General features: G+C 36.5%; 1 protein-coding gene across 1 annotated transcript; it reads right to left on the reverse strand.

The window, feature by feature from the left end:
- Nucleotides 1-8,161: 8,161 nt before the first annotated feature.
- On the reverse strand, nt 8,162-17,780 carry LOC104608196 (vacuolar-sorting receptor 3-like). Its single transcript, XM_010274108.3, has 12 exons — nt 17,182-17,780; nt 12,147-12,839; nt 11,964-12,052; nt 11,737-11,806; nt 11,578-11,661; nt 11,400-11,476; nt 11,240-11,321; nt 9,806-9,888; nt 9,650-9,716; nt 9,163-9,291; nt 8,875-8,984; nt 8,162-8,633 (listed from the first exon to the last, which is right to left on the reverse strand). Exons 1-12 carry the CDS (start codon nt 17,504-17,506, stop codon nt 8,535-8,537), a joined length of 1,908 nt encoding a protein of 635 aa, XP_010272410.1. The 5' UTR covers nt 17,507-17,780; the 3' UTR covers nt 8,162-8,534.
- Between the last annotated feature and the right edge of the window lie 2,151 nt (nt 17,781-19,931).

Consider the following 19,931-nt stretch of genomic DNA (forward strand, 5'->3'; position numbering starts at 1 on the left):
AATTTTTTCATTTTATTACCAACTTAACTAATACGCCCTCGGAAGTCAGAACCACATGGCTCATCCCTCAATCTTGAGTCTCGACATTTCACGTTCCACATGGACAAGTAAATATTTACACTCCTAATTTTTTTGTGTACTTTGGTACTAGTGCCGGCACATCATTGCATTGCTGGTAGTAATGTTTTTCTAAAAAACATTGAATTTGGCACTGTTCATATTTTTTCGATTTTCAAGACAAGGTTTAGACCAATATTTTTTTTGGAAAAATGGTACCAAATAAGAAAGTATTGTTCCACTTTTTCTGATGTAACTCTTATGTGGTGCCATTTTTTGAAAAAACGACGTCAACGCCAAACACCCACTTTAACGCTTCTCCCAACACTTGAGTGTTTGCTCACTCAACCACTAATATAGTGCCTAGTTGTTAATAACGGTTTATCAAATATTTTTCTCGGTTTTGAAGACAAATCAAATATAAAGATTTATTAATAAACGAAAGTTATACCAAATACATACTAAATCTTCACATTTCATGTTTGACATATACTCATTGCTCTATTTCGAATATACCTGTTCATGGCCAGACTCGGGCTTGACTTTTGCCCAATTTTGAATGGAGCTTGACCCGAAATCCGAACCCAACACAATATAAATCTGACTCGAAGCCCGAGCCCAACACAAATAAATCTGGCCCGTGAACAGGTGTCTAATTTCGAATACTGGAGTTCACTCAAGAGGCAGAGGCCCAGGGTTTAATCAAACACGGGGGTCGTGGCTTTGTTATCCACCGTGGGATGGAGCCTTCTTCCTAGCTAGTGAAAGTGATTATGAATTCATTTCATGAAAAGTGAATGTGAAAAAGGCGGGAAGATCAGATCAATCTGAAGGAGCTGCCCTGTGTTGTGGAGAGAGAAGGAATCTAGATGTATGATTTGGATGTCTGCGACTCCGTGTCCTTAAAGGTACATATATAAGGGCTTGCTTTAACGGCTACATTTTGATAGACCCTTTTTATCCATATGCGCACCATGTGTTTGAGCTTTTGAGGATCAGAGAAGCAAGTATAAGGCACAAATCTGATGTGCGTATATTCCTCATCAAATCAATTAGGCACTTTCATTGAACGATCCAGCGAGCTTGTTTTTGTCACATAAAAAATAAGAAAGAAAGAAAGAAAGAAAAGAAAAAAAAAGAAAAGAAAAGAAAAGATGCTATTATGTAATTTTTGTGCTGGCCCAGTACCGTTACGGTGGGAGTGTCCTATATGTGATCTGTCCCTCCTAAGGTTCAAGAGGCCGCCTGAAAAAAAAGGTGTATTTTGTTTTGGACCTTCACGCTGAGACTTGCAGTCAACAAAAACTAGCAAGCTTTACCTCTTCACCGGTTTTTAAATTTGAGTTAGTGGATATGGTTGTAAATCTCTCTCGTCTCTTTATTAAGGCTCGAGTCCAAGCCCAAAGCTCGATCTAGACAGAAGGATGGAGGTATATTAATAATGTATTATATTAGTGGATATGGTTGCAAATCTCTCTCGTCTCTTTATTAAGGCTCGAGTCCAAGCCCAAAGCTCGATCTAGACAGAAGGATGGAGGTATATTAATAATGTACTATATATATATATTGTCTTTTTATTTTATATAATATTATCCAATTGGATTTATTTGAAAAAATCCAAGCCCGGTCCAACAAATAATTAGGGTTGATGCTTAAAGCCTGGGCCCGTGGGTCTGAAGTCATGTCCAAAGTCCAAACCCAATAAAAAACAGATTGAGCCAAACTAGTATGGTGGGCAACCTGGCCCATGAACTAACCAGCTAACGTTGGTGAGGTTTCAAAACAGGAGCATGGAAAGAAGAGATTAAGATTATTAGTGGCGACTGCGAGTGGAGATATTTCGAGAATGAAAAGTTTTATCTCCAGCAGCTCTTCAAACTTCAGTACTTTTCTCTTTATACGTCAAAGATTCAAGAATCAAGATGCCCCTTTTGTCCTTTTGCTTTTTTTTCTTCTTTCCAATTCCTCGTTGAAGGTCATGGCATCTAGCTACGTACATTGCTGGACACTATCCAAGTTTAAGTACTGTTGGACCCATAAGGCCAGAATGGCCCACCCTGTATCACAAACTTAATTTATAGCTGAACAAAACCTTGGCCGCATGAACTAGTGAGTGATTATTGTGTCACTACTGTCTACAGCTGCCTATACTGCTATCATGCATGCAGCACTTAGAAGTGCTTACTATTCATAACTTCACCATGTTACTATAGAAATTGCCTACACTCAAGTTCATTAGGTTGATGCTGAGATTAATAAGTTAGAGGAATTATAGGTGAATGATCGATCCGGATCTCTAAACGATTTGCGTTTGCTTGCTATGTTGTACAGTGATCAATAAGTGGACCAAGTGTGAAAATGCAAAAGTACATATGAAATGTCAAATATTTTGTATTTAGTAAGTGAGTTTTTATTAAAAATAAGCAAGTTATCAAAGGAAAGACGTTAAACATGGATGAAATTGTAGGATTTTATTTCAGCCTTTCAGGAGATCCGGGGTTTTAGGAAAGACCAGAAACGAACGAACCGGAAATTTTTATGTACATCAACAGGGGTCCGGATCTGTTCCTCAACAGAAATGAACAACTCTCGTTCTTGTTTCTTATTTTTCATGCGAAATGTTTTCAATACACAAGTATGACGTGGATGTGAGATTGGTTCGTGGAGCGCTCTGTAAATAAAATGAGGCATTTGTACAATACATCCTGCTCCATCACAATACAAATACATTGAAGCTGAGGCCCATTAAAAAAAAAAAGAGTAAATTATAAAGATTTCATGTAATGAATTGGGAATCTTCTCCCCCACTGAGTGTTTCTCACAGCCACATCCCATCATCTATTGGGAACATCTCCCATGATTAATAATATATAAGTATGGGAGATGCTCTCGATGTACCCTGGTACATGTTGTGAGTCACTCTGTCTATTAGAAGCATCTCCCATAAATAGTAACATACAAGTATAAGAGATGTTCTCCATGTGTGGCTGGTACATGTAAGGTCAATGTGAGGAGTAGATCAGACTCCAATCTAATTCAGTATACCCCTTGAAACCTTTTTTTTTTTTTGCAACACAAAAGGCTTCTGAACTTTCAATTTGCGAAAAATATCCCCTGTGGTTAAATCAAATGATAGGAATGCATTAAATTATCAAAATATTCACTTGAACTTTTCTTATTTTTTTTTTAATTCTTGTTTCATTTCCCTGACATGAATGTCTCTCTTCATCTTAAAATATAAAAATTATTCACTACTTTCTCCAATAAACCAAGAAAACCCAAACAAAACCTTAAATTTATATCTACAAAAAAAAAAAAAAAACTTACTGTTTCATTTGAATATTAAATCCAAATAGAAATCTGCAATGATCTATTAGAGCAATCAAGAGGACTTTAATATTATATTTAGAAAAATAAATGAGAAAAAAGATAGTTTGGGGATTTAAAAATAAATAAATAGTCGAATGTCAATCTTTTTTTACATTAAATGATGGAACTCCAATGAAAGGGGCTTTGTGGTAAAATAAAAGTTAGAGGGCCTTTATCGACAATAAAGGTTCAAGGTGTAATTACCATTGACCCCATAGTACAAGGGGTCTTTGTAATTGTATAAATACATCTTCAAGTGTCAAGATTTTCTCATTTTATTTATTTATTTTAGGGTTAATTATATATATATATATACATTTGAGAAAATACTTGTATATACCATAAACTTTTAAAAACAATTTATATATATATATATATATATACCTTTTTGAACTTTCGAAGGTTAAGAACCCATTTGACCTCATTCTATGTCAATGTTCCTTGTTCCCTTTAATCAACCATGCTATCATGCTCCTTCGACGACGACGTCGCAAGTGGCTTTTGGATCATAACGGTACTTTGTCAGTTATGACTTTGATCATCATTGACATTGCTCTCAGAAGGTCAGCCAAACACCCTTAACCATGTCCTCACTCTTCTGGCCCGTTCGATAACAATGAGGAGAGAGAATATTTGCCCAACATTTTGAAGATTGATTTGTCAACCCACCATAGATCATGACCTTTGAATTTGTACGGTGTATTAAAATAATCACATGAGGCTCAGTTTGGAAGGAGTACAAATACAAAATACATACAAAATGTAAGGTTTTTTCATTCTATATATTTGTATTTGTACTCCTTCCAAACTGAGCTTGAGAAAATAGACATTGGTGGAATAGTGAGAGTTCAAGGCTTTAGAAAGAAGCCCTTCAAATAATTAAGGATTCTAGGCTCTAGGCTGGATTTAGAAAAGGGTTCAAGGCTTAAGCTAGAAATCTTTGTTCGTTTGATTAGGAGAGGGGAGGAAGGAAGAACAAGGATAAAAATGGGAATATACAAGAATTGAATAGTGTATCAAATAGCTGTGGTATTTCTTTAACAGATGGCCTATTTGTGTTATATAGGGTAGGGGTGAGCATGGGTCAGTTCGGTTTCATGGTAGAACCTAGGACATATCCTATAGGGGTTGGTTCCAAGTTTTTTAAATTGGAACCTACCTTGTGAAGGTCGGTTCGAGTCTCGATTTTGGCCTTGGCGATTCCAGGGTCTACCTATGGAACCTATTCTTTCTTTACTCTCCCCTTTCAAAAAAAAAATGAAGCATGACCTTTAAAAATTTTGATTTTCAATAATAATAATAATAATATATAATTTATAAATTATATTATCTTTATTGATTAAATTGAGTAATTTAATATATGGTTCAAATTTTGTCATTATAATTTAAATTTAGTAAGTATTAACTTTTATATTATTTATTTTACATATTCAAATATTAAAATAAAAAAAATATTTTGGGGTTTATTTCAAGGCAACTTTGGTTCCAAGGCCAGCTCATTAGGTCAGTTTTGGATGGGATAAACCCCTAACCCTAGAACCAACCTAGGTTGGGTTCCAAGAATTTGGATCTAGAACCTATCATATAACAAATTGGGTAAAAGTTAGTTCAAGCGATTCGAGATCGTTTCCATTTGGTTCCGAATAAAACCTACCCATTTGCTCACTCTTGATATAGGGCCATCCTATAAGATACATATAAATAGGTTTTGAAAATTCAACATACATTTAAATAGTTCACTAAATATATAACTCTTTATTTCATTTATTTATTTATTAAAAGAAACTTTGTTTAATTAATTCGTGCCCATAAATAATTTAACAACTAGGCTCACTAAATATATAACCCTTTCACGAGCTATTTGAGCTCAGCTCGCTTTAAACCGAGCTTCGAGCCTGATATATAGGCTCGTTTGTTAATCGAGTCGAGCTTGAGCACAGTGAATCTTAGCTCGTGAGCCTAGTATTAAATAAATAATTTTTATTATACATAATGAATAAATGCATTTATTTTTTATGTATAATAGTAAATAATTTTTATAATTCTTAACTTTTTGTTTAAAAAATAAAAAATAATAATTTTATACATATAATTTTTTATTTTTCAAAAAAAAACTTGGCTTATAGTCGAGCTCAAGCTGAGCCGAGCTCGAACTTGCGAGCAATCAACCGAGCCAAGCTCGAGCTCAAGTCTCTAGCTCGAATTGAGCTTGAGCCTAGATACTATTCCTACGAGTCGAGCTGAATACAGCTCGAATATCCAAGTATTCAGCTCGACTCCGCCCCTAGTTGTAATGACAGTTCTTGATGCAAATAGTAAGTGATTATTGTGAGTGGCTATGGCAAAAGCTACACTTGCACGATTTGATAATGGATTAAATGATCCAACAATATAAATTTTGAAGTGTTGAGAATCTGTGGGAACCAATGTCTCATGGGGTTCCAATTGTTGTTAGTTTGGTTCATTGGGAGTTATTGGAAACAACTAAATTTTTTTAATTTTTATATTAGTCTATTTATTATTTTATGAATATATGATTATTATTTTATTATTACTTAATTATATTTTTTTGTTGCTACATTTTATTAATAATTTATTATCTTATTAATATTCTATTATTTTATAGTTAATTTATTATTATTTAATAAATAATACGTTAGCATTTATTATTACTTTAGTTATAATATATTAATATTTTATTTATACTTAATTATTATTATGATTATTAAATAAATAATATCCTTGCTTTTTATTATGAATTTATTAATATTTTATTATAGTATTAGTATTTTATGAATATTTTACCATTATTTTATTATCAATTTAATTATTAACATACTCTTATTTTATTATTTTATTATTAATTTAATAATATTTTATTATTTTATTAATATTAGGATTTGGGGGCTTTTTATCATGAGTTTTATTTTTGACAGACTGAAATAGGAATCTCATTTCTAGAAATTGGAATCTCATTTCTAGAAATTGGAATCCCATTTCTGCCAAATTAATGGTAATTCTTGACACACGTCCTGTTAGATTGGTTTACCCAATACCAATGGCACTTGGTAGGTGACTGGCGAGTGATATGTTTTGGATAAGCGTATCTTTTGTGAGTTCACATCTCAGCCTCACAACGCCCCACAGCACATCTTCGCCGTATATTGGAAACATCTCCTGATGATGTCTGTTCCTGGTGGAGTGGAGATGTGATCTCATCTTTTGTGTGCTTTATAGTTTATCCATGTGAACCGGGTTTCAAATTATGCTGCCACTATTCAAGCCCAGAGGATTGAAGTTTTTGTTTATGATGTGCTGGTTGGAGCGACTCTTTCAACTTTCAAGTTTGCCAGATGCGTGCCTTCTTTGTTTCTTACATGGACAAAGGATCCTTAGTCCTTGGATAGTCAGTCATTCCAGAGGCGACGCGAGTGGGGAATGCAGCAATCACTATTCGTGCTGCTTTTGATGGACTCCTGATAGGCTACAGGTCTTCAGCTACTGCTATCCACATCCCTACCCACAGAACATCACCACCGTGTATTGGAAATTTGGAAACAGCATGTGCATAGCAGATCCAAGCCCCTTGACCCCTCCCCTGATTTTCCATGGATTAGTTTCGGTAATCACCACTTGTAATAGTAGAAAGTAGGTGTTACAATGGAGTCTGGATCTGCTCTTTACAGACTCATCCCACCGTGTATTGGAAACATATTTCATTCTTTGTGTTATTCATAGGGAGATGCTTTCAGTACATGGTGAGATGGGGCTGTGAGGTCCGTATGAGATGCGCTCTGAAGAGTAGATCATGATTCACTACAATGATCATAGTCTCTCTCTCTCTCTCTCTCCATGGGCTACACTCCCCAACACACGAGCTCACACTGATTTCACAGCTTGTTTAAGCCATGCATCTGGAACATCTTTGAAATTATAAATTTTATTTCATGAGAAAATATTCCCAATGATGCACGGTTGAAACATGCTGGCCGAACCCTCAACACTTTGAAATGATGCACGGATCTGTGAGGAGCAGATCCGAACCCTCAACACTCATCCCCCACCACCAAGCCTCCGCTACAACGAGCTGGATACCTTACCAACCAGATGGCACATTGCCAGGATTTTAACGGTTAGATGACTGATATATTGGCTGTCACAAACCATTGTTTCTGTTATAATAAATGTCATGCTGCTGTTTCTGGAAGTGTTTTACTTGATCCGTTATTTTTACTGCATAAGTCGGAAAAAATGGGGGACCATTAGAAACCCTCTATCCCATTATGAGCAGGATATTGGAGTGTAAAGCATATATATCATGATCAAAATACCCGTCAGGTTTGAATTGGACATCTTAGGCCCTGTTTGAATAAGCTTTTGCCATTGAGCATTGGGCTGTGGGGCAAAAAACTGAACCAATAGGCGTCTCAAGTGTTTGGAACATTATAATCTTAAGACATAATACTTCTAAACCCCAAAGCACAACGCATCAAATTGTGGATTTGTGCTTTTCAGCTTTAAAAGCAAAGTCTTGAAGCTTATCCAAAAAGGCAAAAACAACCATAGTTGATTCCTTTACAGCTTCAGTAAAGGCTATGCCTATGTTTGGTTTCAAAGAAAAGGTAGGGAAACCTGTACAAGGTCTTTCCCTCCCTTTTCTTTCAGACCAAACACAGCATAAAAAAGTTAGGACCTAACTGATCCATGCACTCACAAACGATGGCAAAGCAGTACCTTTATGAGAGGTCCAAAGCACAGACTTTATATATGAAGAAAATTAAATAGGTCCAGTTAGTACACATGATCCATGTTTAGTCCACATAGCTCTACGTGAATCACACAATTTCTCTTTGAATTAGAGGACATCCACAGTATAGCATTTAATAAGAATAGGAATAGTGACTAAAATCAACCCCCCCCCCCACCCGCCTCCCCCTCCCCCCAAATGACCAAACCCTATCTAAACATTCTCTTAAATCTCAGGGTAATCTCTTGTACAGCCTTTTTGAACCACCATAATTTACAGAACCAAATGCCACCAGATAAAGAGAAGCACAACATATGTCTGCACAGCCCAGGAGTCAAAAAATAGAACAGAAGAGCTTGCTTTAGGTGCGATCATGTCCTACATGATTTGGGACCTCTGTTTGGCTGTCTAGTGGCATGTACTGTGCCATAATGGCTCTGATCTCTGAGTCCATGTATGACTGAAATAGAAATTTAGAATAAACGTTAACAATCTCAGATCAAGGACAAGACTTACTGAAGGGGGGATACAATAATCTGGTCATTCTCAAGTAATTCCATATGCATAACATACAGTTTAAGATGACAACTATCAAGAGCAAGTTCTAGTTGCACAACCAAAAGCTTAATACCTATCCAAACATAAGCATAACCCACTAGGAATTTTACCAATATTAAGGGATTTAAGTATAGTGTACTTACTCTTAATCTATATTTGTAAACAAGATATGCTCCACCAGCAGCAATGGCCAATCCTATTAGAATGACCCACACAGCAGCCCATGCAGTTTTTACTTCACCAGCCCTCTTACCTGCAGATCAAAGAAAAAACCAAATAAAGCAGTGGAAGTAACAAGTTTCTTCCCATGTGCACATGTATTCACTCGCAAAGCTTGGGCTTAGCTCACTTGTGCAAGTGTTGTGGATTCATGATCTGTGTCTTTGCACACATATAAGCATGAGAGAGACAGAGAGAGTCGACATACTCACTTATGCAAGTGTCGTGGTCCCTGATGTACAAGAGCTCTCCACTGCAAGTGCAATCATAGCTACCCCATGTATTCTTGCAGCTGCATTCAGGGCACTGACAACGCTTCTTTTCTTTGCACTCGTCAATATCTATCAGTGGCAAGAACAAGTTACACAAAAAACAGAACTGTTAAATCGGGCATGCCCATGGCCCCTTTATGTTATATGCTAAAGCAATTACAGTTTTATCAATCTGGAAAGTTACTCATTCCACTGCACTTTCATGATGGATCCTCTTCAAATGTTTTCTTGTTGTAATCAATATGAAAGCAAGTATATCGCTATATAGACCATGATACAAACAGCAAAGAACTCCAGTATCAATGAACTTATACATGCATGCATATTTGCCAAGACACATATAAGGCTTGCAGATCGTGTACTGTGTACACTGTACCATGGGCTATAATCATAGAATGGAAGATACAGATAAGGTGGGATCTCTTACCTTCACAGCTTTTGACACCATCACCTCTAAATCCTGGAGGACACTTGCACTTACTGCCTTCAACATCCTGACAATGACAAAATATAGTATATAGTTATATACTATATAGATTTCTAAATCTATGTGAATAAATAACAAAAAAATAATATCACCAACCACACAGGCAGAAAAGGTCTTCCCATCCCGAGTTTCATGCCAACAACCACCGTTATTTACCTTACACCGTCCAGGTCCACTTGCTGCAAGGTGAAAAATAGTATCAAAGCATAGCTATAAGATACCAGGAAAGGAACAAGAAATTTTTAGTTGGTAGTCAAGCTATGAAAGAACAAGAATACGAGACACCTACTAGAACTGATGTGCATATAATCAATTGAAAAACTGATTTACCATATTAATGCTTAAGAAGGAAAAGCCTACATATGCAAGGATATATTGATGTATAAAATGGCAGGCGAATAGAAAATTTTAAATATAAAAGTACATCATCCAGCTTTTTCTTGCAAAAAGTGACCACTTTCAAACCTAAACCTGTGTTCTCATACTTTGCAGCCCCAAGACCTTACCATTTCACTGAGTAATTCCATTACCTGTGCTTGGCAGCCCAAGCATTTACTATTGCACCGAGTAATGACCCTTAATGGCACATAATGACTGCAATCTCCAAAGCCATCATCAACATGGGGTTGGAATGGTCAAAATGAATTTGCAACTTTTAGGATGTTAGGATGTCCAAAAGATATTTACTTAGACACACACACACACACACACACACACACACACACACACACACACACATATATATATATATATATATATATATATATATATTTGTCCTTTTTCCAAAAAAAAAAGCATGTGCCTAAGAGAAATAAGATTTTTAGGCCTTCCACAAGTTTCTTCTAGAAGTGAACTTTGAAAGCAGTACTTATTTTCCACTAGTATGATGACTCTTTTCTAAATTGTCATAATTTTCAAAAGTATTGTCACCATTAAGCCTGATAGACTTATTATATTTTCTCAGATACCTTTAGTTTCTTCAAAATGTACATTTTTTCTCTAAGGGACCATTTGATAACAGCTGAAGAGGTAAACTGAATGTCTTCTAATGGATAAAATAAATAGATAATTAAAAATATCAAGATTATGATAATCAACCCTACTTTTTTTTTGAAAGATGACATATTACTTTATTGAGAATTAAAGATTGTTACAGAGTTCAGGTCAAACCCATGATGGTGGGATTCACTAAAAGACAAAGCACCAAGTCATTCAATTCAGTCATTTCAGCTGTGCTATCAAAAAGACCCCAAGTCTTTTCCTCTAGAGAGAATAAACAAAATCTGAATTTCTTTTCCCCTTCTCACAGATCAGAGGCTACTTAGAATCCAACATAGAGGTTAGGCACAGAATTATGCATGAAATTAATTAGAAGGTGAAAATAATTGCATAAATTGATGGATGCTGGGGAAAGAGCTTCAAGTGACTGTAAGATACGCATATAATTGGATTAGAAAGAAAAGAAATATTTCTGATAAGCATGAATTCACTTCTTCACACGCATGCAGAGGGGGCGGGAGGGAGGGAGACCTTGACAGGTGCTGTAACCATCTCCTCTAAACTGCACACCGTCAACCATGGGACACTCACATACTCTTCCACGGAATGTATCCTGAGTAAAGTGGGCAACTGTTATAGTAATAGAAATAATTAGAAACATGTAAAGCTATATACATTATTTGATTACTACCTTGCAAGCAGTGATATTGGCTGTTTTATCTTGCCAGCAACCACCATTATTATCCAAACACTCATTTGTCTCTATATCTGCATAAAACAAATTATATCTCAATTCTCAAAAATGATGTTCCAAACAAGCACATCAATCAAAGGGTGTGAAATTTTCAAAAGTTATAATTAAAGCTCACCGCCACTTAAACAAACAGCTGGCTCAGTAGTTTCCTCAAAACCAGAGCAGATGGCCTTAAGAACAGCACTTTTATCCAGTTTCCCTGTACATAAATATTTTAGAACCAAAGACATCCTAGATGTTGTTGCACCAAGAAATGCAAGATTCTAAGATCAACCTCGATATTGTCTATTATTAACAACAAGGGTAGGCAGTATTGTCACATCGCCTCTTGATCCTTTTCCAACCTGCAGGAAACATTTCCTATCATCTTACAGTTCATATATAAAAATGAAACTGACAGACTTTGATGAATTGCATATGATGGGCTACACCAATTCACTAAAAGATGCCATGGAACCACTTGAAAAGTTGTAGAAGAAAATGTAGAGGAGAGAGGCTTACTTGAGCATCTTGCTCTTCTTCAAGAACAGGATTTTCAGAGTCAGTATTTGGGTCTCCCATACACTTCTCTACCTGTTTGATATCAATCCCTACCCAGATGCAACATATATATTATACATGTTTCATTAATGACAATATGTATACATAAAATCCAAGAATGCAGGAAAAAAAAAAGAATCTTACCTAGAGATTGGATAACAGCATCAGCACACTCTTTGTTGTATTTTTTCTGCTTCATTGGACATCTTATTTGAAAATCAGTTACATAATCCCACCAAACCCAAGGCTTTTTTGATTCATTTGCTACTCTAAAAGCACATAATTGCCTTAAGTTTTCAATAACTACATCTTTCCCTTCATAACCTTGGCTGAAATCCTGCTCAGGATCAGGTGCACAATATCTTCCATGATTGATGCATTGGGACTTGCACTGTTTGCTCACTGTGAAGGCCTGAGGACAATACCAAGTTATATAATGGGGTCTGAACTGGGTATAACCACCTTTTTCAAGTATTTGTGCTGCACCTTTGAAATTTTTCACAAACTCCATCAACATATCACACTTGACTCCGCATTCATCATTACTATTGGTCCAGAGCTCATATTCCACACGATCATCCGGGTGTGGAACAGCTTCCCTCCAATCAAGATTAACATTAACCATATCCCCAGAGCTGAGTGCCTTCTTTAATTTGTCACCAAATTTTTTATCAATAAGTGCAGAAGGAATTGTAATGTTCTCAATATACTTTGCAGATCCACCATCCTCTTGTGGTGAATCCATAGTTATCAATGGTTCCTCAATGTCATCTGCAACAAGCACTGCAGAAGCCCCAGCCTTCTGAGCATTCCAAACTTTTAAAGCGAAAAAGCAGTCTGTAAAGGAATCCAAAGTAGATTAATCCCTTAAACTTGTCTTCAATTAAAACAAAACAAAAAGTTTAGTACTTGAAGAAGAATGCTAATATTTACTCATATCCTCCACTTTACAGGTTTCCATTTCAGGGGTTCTTACTCAATGTTGGTCCCAGCTATCTGGGTCATGAGAGGGGTGGACTGGATATGGACATAAACCTTTGGGAGTGATTATGATTCCAATCATTACAACCATGACTGATAATTAAAATGGTGATACAAGTGATGATGATGATATCCATGCTTTTTTTTATAATTGATGTTATCCATGCTTTTTAGTCTATGGCATCAAAATAATACTTCTATGCATGTGATGTTGTCAATGGATCAAATAAATGTTCAATTACACCCAAGTAACCTAACTGAATTAAAAATTGTTAGCAAAACTAACCTTCATTTATAATCAGATCAAATTTAGATGCTCCCTGAATTATCCAAGCATGATATCAACACATATAACATATTTATATATGTAATAATGTATATTTCAGAAAACACTTATGCACTTTTTATAACAAGATAAAAGGACTTGAAATGGAAGTTTTTTTTAATACAATAACCTAAACTTTTTACATTTTTCCTTGATAACCCATACAAGTTGTACAAGTATGGAAAAATAGATACATGGATCAGATAACACAAAAGATGTACATGCTTCAGAAAAACTAAAAAGAGATCAGGGAAGATCCACCCCAATCCAAAGCAAAATTCTGAAACTGTAACCTACTAAAGTCTAGCAAAGTGAAAGACCAAAAGTACAAGGTGTAAAAAATTTTTACAAATGAAATCAACCATAGGTAATATGTTCCTACCAGATCGTCCAGCTCTGTCTGAAGTAAGTTTAACAACCAAACCAAACCCTAGTCCTATGGTGTTGAAATCTGAAAGTCTGAGAGAGGCCGGTAAATCTGCAAATCGCCCAGCTCTCTCTCTCTGAAAATAAACCTTACTGTCCCCAGTTCCCCTGACTATATTCTATTTCAATTTTTTCTGCATTCACTACTGTTCCTTTTCATTATTCTCATCTTCTCTTTAAGGCAACACTTATCAAACATTTTTCTGAATCTTATCCAGATCTTTTTACTCTTATTCTCTTTTCTATTTTCATTGAAAAGGAATAAATTTTGCTTGGACCTTTTTAAATTAAGACTTCTGAATTTTGTGCCCTTTTCTTTCATTTTTCTCAATGGTTTATTTTGAAAAGTTTAAAAAAAAATAATCAATATTGCCAAATTCAGCTTTAACTTCATTAACACAAGTTATTATCAATGAAGCACTACCATTAAGGTGAATGTATGTGTTTCTTTTTTCTTATTTGCATAAGATTCAAGTCTTGACATTAATGGACCTAGGCTGACTCAAAATTGTATCAAAGGGACTAGTTGGAGTTGATCCTTGTCCTCATGCATGTCCTGGGACAAGGGATTTTACAGGCCAAGTTGGATCGATCTTATAGAAATTGAGTCCTCGGTTACTATTTTACTCTAGGCAGCCTGGAATGGCCCATTTGCAAACACATCAATTAATAATAGGATGCCATCCCTATTCTTTTTTTTCCTCAAAAGTTAAAGTATTGTTGTAGTAAAAGGAGGGAAGGAACCCTCCAAAATCATATACAAAAATAGAGGCTAATTACTAAGCCCCGAGTATAGATTATCTGTACATCTAGCAGGATGGAACTACAAACTTATTATCTATTATCATCGTAATTGATTACACAAAAGAGAGAGAGAGAGAATCTGAAGAAGCATTTTATGGGCCTTAGACCAAAAAAATTGCTAGTCTCCCCATATGGCCAATTAGCACCTCCTTCATAGCAGATTCTTTGAAGAACCTATTGTTTCTTTCCTTCCATAAACGGCCAACACAGCAAAATGAACAATCTTCCATAATATCATTCCCCTCTTGCTTGTTGAATAAGCTACCAGGTTTGGTAGGGAAAATAGTAACAAAAGAATGCTTTAACAAGATGGTTGGTATGGATAGAAATAATGCGCTGGTCTTGTCATACTGACTTGAGAATCACAAAAATTAACATATCATGGAAATACTTGGTCTGTTTTCAAATCTTTATGTGATTAAAGGTGGTTATTGAGACCAACTGACATTGAAAACTAGAACAGACTAAGATGCACATAATCCAAAAGTGTAATACAGTAGTAACCGCACAACTCAGTATGAGGTTGAAATTTTGACTATTTTCCTTGAATGTTTTTTCTCCTTCTATTAAGGGCCACTCTCTACACTAGGTGAACCCTCCCAGGAAGTCCTCCCACTTGCATCTCTTTTGCTCCTTGTTCCAGTTAGATCCTCACATCAAAGGGGTATTGGGCCTGCAGCTTCAAAACGTCTGCAGTATTTCTACATCATCACACCCATATTCAAGTGGATGGATGCCCTAGTAAGACAGAGTAAGACAATTAGTTACTTAAATAGAAGACCACCTACTGCACCATTAAGACAGAGTAACGTAATGCAAACTGATAGGCTGTAAAGATCTGCACCATGCAATTTAACAGGGGACATCACCTTTGATAAAGTAGAAGGGAAAAACAGACTTCCTACAGCCAATTCTATATGATTGAGTCATGAGATAAGGATTTGTTAACTCAGCTTCCCTCTAACATCATCCTCTTCAGCTCTTCAACAAACTGAAATCAGAGTCTCCTCCATCAGACTCAGAAATCTCAATCAATGAAGGGTCATTGTATCCGCTAAAAACAAAATCCATTTTCACCTGCAATGTAACAGACTATCTGAACAATTCATCATAATCATCACCACCCAAGCCTTATCCCAACTATATGGGGTCAGCTACATGAATCCTGTTTTCCATACCATTCTGTTTAATGCCATACCCATTGTTAAATTATTGACTCCTAAATTGGTCTACACCTAGCCCTTCTAGCCCCTTCAACTTGCAACAAATCACTTCTTCTTATGGGTGTCATTGACAGACTTCTATGCACGTGATTGAAGTCATCAAACCATCTCAATCTACTTTCTTTCATTATATTACCTATTCGAGCTACTCCTAGGTGATAAAATGCAATTTAAAAACCAAAATTCAGTGATAAGAGGGCAACATGTATATACAGTTTGAAAGCATCTAGGGATTCTATAAATTCCACTTTGTGCATTAGACCTTAAAAACCATTTCAAAGATGAAGACGAAATTAGTTTGCAGGTAATAGGTGATGTAGGCGCATGTGGCCCTGCCCAATAGCGGGCCTACATGTGTTAGGCGGCGGCGGCATTCAGAGAGGACCCAATCAGGGCGCGCACGGAACAGAGCTCGGTGGCCTCCCCGAAACCAATAGCGCAGAGTCAATTGGCGACCTCGGATGACCACGCTCCTCACGTATGGACTGCATCCAAGCCGTCCGAGCTCACCTACCTCCAGGCAACCTCAAGTATAAAAGGAGCTAACCCCCTCAAGGTAAGGGACTGAAACTGTGACTCAAGAACGAGCATTTGGGAACTCTTATTCTCCTTTGTGGCCTCGTCTGAGTGTTCAACCTCAGGCCTCATCCACCTTGCACCTCCCTTGTACTAACTTGACCGTCGGAGTCTCCGCCTCGGGTACCAACCCGGGGCCTATGATGTTCTCCTTTCACTCCGTGCAGGACCGACCCAATAGTCCTCGGCACCTCCAGGCCTTGGACTCCTCCACGGCACCTCGGCACCCCGGCACCTTGGCTTGGGAGCGAATTAACTGTGCTGCCCTCAGCCCATTTCGACCGGCAACAATAGGCATGCAAAGTTCTTAGTCCCCTTGAGTAAACTCAGCTAGCGATATCAATCCCTATAAAAACAGGCTATAAACTGTCCACAATCGCAAAATGGTAAGTTCATGTCTTAGTTGGACAATATCAGGGCATGGTTCAATATGTTGATTAATATAGGCAAACCACGCAAGACATCCATAAGAGACCATTTGTGAAGTTTATACAAGCACAGCAACAACAGGCTCCAGAATGCAAAAGTATAGCGATACAAATGCAATACTGCAGTAGAACAAGCTGAAACACCATAAATACAGAAGTAGTTTTACTCGTTAAAACTCTTGAGCCAGCTCCAACAGAAACAAATTATGAAGGATACAATCTAAAAATTCTAAATTAGAATAAACTGTGGAATTTTAATACCTCATAGCTAATCATGCTCGAAGATCAAACATAAAATACATAACAGAAAGAGAACTGCTCATGACAACAAGATACCGAAACTTCTAGAACGAACTGGTACCCCAAAGTTGAGAGGAGTAAAAGCAATGTAATTCTGTCAAATTAGGATCACATACCTCCTCGATCGACCAAAACAAATGTAGGGAGAGCTCCGCTCTTTGTCTTGAACGATATACCGAAATCGTCGAAATCCTTGCAACCCTTCATGTTCTCCTTAGGATAAATAACCGTTCCGGCCATGCTCCCTCCATACTGAGGGATTCCGAAATTCCCGATGGCACTGTCATGTGTACCTTTTATGCTGTCAGGAGATGTCACAGTTAAACTGTTCTTCTCCACCACGAATCTCGCCGTGGCCGGCGATATTAGAGAAACCCCCACAAATAAAAACAACACCGAAAACCCTAGAGAGAACCCAACTGCTGATCTCCTCCTCTCCATTTAAAATTTCCTCGGAAAAATAAATTTTGAAAGGGAAAAAATAAAGGACTTGACAACGAGAGATTGCAATGAAATTTTTTGAACGAAATTATAGAACTTTTAATCTCAAGGCCATCAGAAACTGGTAATTTAATTCTTTTGCGAAAATAAACAAATATGAGACCCAAGTTTACTGTTCTTCGTACAGAATCTTCTGATTCCGTAAACTCTGAAGAAGCGAAAAGAATGCAAGGGATTGTGAAGAGCTTAGAAGTGGAGTTCAATGGATTCATCCGTTCATGGGGTGTTCAGTTAATTTATTTTGGTAATTCGTGGGGCGCTGAGTCCGTTGACCATTTGAGTCAAGAAGTGAAGAGCTTAGAATTGGGATATGCTCCTAACCAATCGCGCCTCAGAACAACCTCACAGTTACATCCGATAATAAATATAAATATGACAGATGTTCCCGATGAGCGGTTAGGATATACTGTGAGGCGCGCTCAAAGTATGGAATCAACGCCATTTAAGGATAGGTGTTTTTTTGAAAAAAAAAAACAGGAGACCGGATCTGTTGCTCACAGATCGCACCTCACACCGATCTCACATATACATCCCACCATGTATTGAGAATATTTCCCTTTTTTATATGAATTATTATTCATGAGAAATATTTCCAATGCACGATGGATTTGAGTGTGAGGTCGGTGTGAGGTGCGCTATGTAAGAAAAAAAGCTGATCTGGTCTCAAAAAGCAGTGCTTATTGGCATTTTCTTATTAAAAACGTGTTTTGACCGTCGATGCTATATAGACGTTTTTTCAACGCCATTTCAGTAATATTAGAAAAGGCAATAAAACACGAAAAAATATGTTTTGTCTGATCACACCTTTCCCAATTTTCAAAGTATGGTCCAAAATAAAACTTTTTTTTAACAAACATTTAACTAGACATCATGTGTGATGTGAAAAAACATATTTCAAACATGGTGTCGACATAGCATAGTTTTTCAAAAACAACAGCATTGGTTCTAAACACTCACCAAATCAATCAATGATTCGGTATGTTTCAAAAATCAAAGTTATTGGTTCGGTTTTGATTGACCTATAAGGAAAAACAGAACATCTCTCTCCAAATTGCTCTAGCAAAACCACGCATTATAACATACAATTCCTCAATAATTTATTCAAGTTAAGCTCCATGTGAGGAGGTCTAATAGCTCTAATATGAGTTATTGAAGCTTGAAAATAGTGACTTAAATTAACTAGTTCTACAACTTTGAGTTGTTGAACATGGTTAGGCAAGGGATGATTTGTTTGGGGAAGGATCATGAAGAGCACAAATGGAGAAGCCATCTTTGATCAGTCACATAAATTTTGATTTCAGATCCTTGAGTAACTTGTGAGCTTGTTTCCAGCATAATGAAAATTATTTGCAAATAATGGGCTTTTATTTGAAATTTATTTTTGCTTCATAACCCGACTCCATAAGCACTCAGGATTGGTAAATAACCTCCATAGTTTCTTACCAAACACCACTTGATTCATCGGCAAGCTCTTTCTAAGTCCCAATCCACCACAGCCCTTGACAAGCAAAATTTATTCCATGAATCATGTGCTTAGGCTGCATTTGGAAACGATGCAAATGGAGTGTAAATTCCGGTTCAGGATAAATTTGTACTCTGGTTCACTTTTGCTTGTGTTTGGCAACATTATATTTTTGCATTGGTAAATTACAGACCCGTGCATATTTACATTGATAATAAGATGTAAAAGTACATCAATAAAAAAGAAGTAAAATTGCATTTAAGTGGGCTTTTGATTAAAAAAAAAACATATATTTTATTACAATTTGTGTTTACATCCATTACAACTAAATATCTATTTGGTAAGAAAGTAAATTTGTCAATACAAAATTAACCCAACTTTGTAATTTATATGAACCATTTTACACTCTACATATTTGCACTCACGCATGTTTGCATCATTTTAGAGTTTGTCTTTTCTATTGCCACCCAAATTTTCTCAATGCCTATTCTATTTGTGAGTGAATCTCATTTGCCAAGATTGTAATATACAATCACATCGAATATACGGGAATGGATTGAATGGCTGACTTGACGACGACTAATGCCTATTCTATTTGTGAGTGAATCTTATTTGTCAAGATTGTGGTAGACATCGAATATACGGGAATGGATTGGATGACTAACTTGACTAATGTTGTTCTACTTGCATGTGACAATAGTTTAGAGCTCCAATCATTGGTTCCGGAAAGAACGCAATCCAACATTTATTTATGAAAAAGATGAATCTTGATTTTAACTCCCACTTTTGTGCCTAGATATTTTGAGCCCTCTAGTGGCTTTCTAATTTTTAATATTTGATGCTTAGGCACACATCTACCATACATGATGCTAGATTTCCCATGATTGATTTTTTATCATGAAA

This window comes from Nelumbo nucifera, chromosome 5 (genome assembly GCF_055504915.1).
Source record: "Nelumbo nucifera cultivar China Antique chromosome 5, China Antique-T2T, whole genome shotgun sequence".
NCBI classification, from domain to species: Eukaryota; Viridiplantae; Streptophyta; class Magnoliopsida; order Proteales; family Nelumbonaceae; genus Nelumbo; species Nelumbo nucifera.

Coding starts and splice junctions, on each gene's coding strand:
- LOC104608196 (XM_010274108.3), bottom strand. CDS start 17,506: ATGGAGAGGAGGAGATCAGCAGTTGGGTTCTCTCTAGGGTTTTCGGTG. Junction 12,053..12,146: donor TGCTGTTATCCAATCTCTAG/GTAAGATTCTTT, acceptor GCATCTGGGTAG/GGATTGATATCAAACAGGTA. Junction 8,985..9,162: donor GGACCACGACACTTGCATAA/GTGAGTATGTCG, acceptor TTTGATCTGCAG/GTAAGAGGGCTGGTGAAGTA.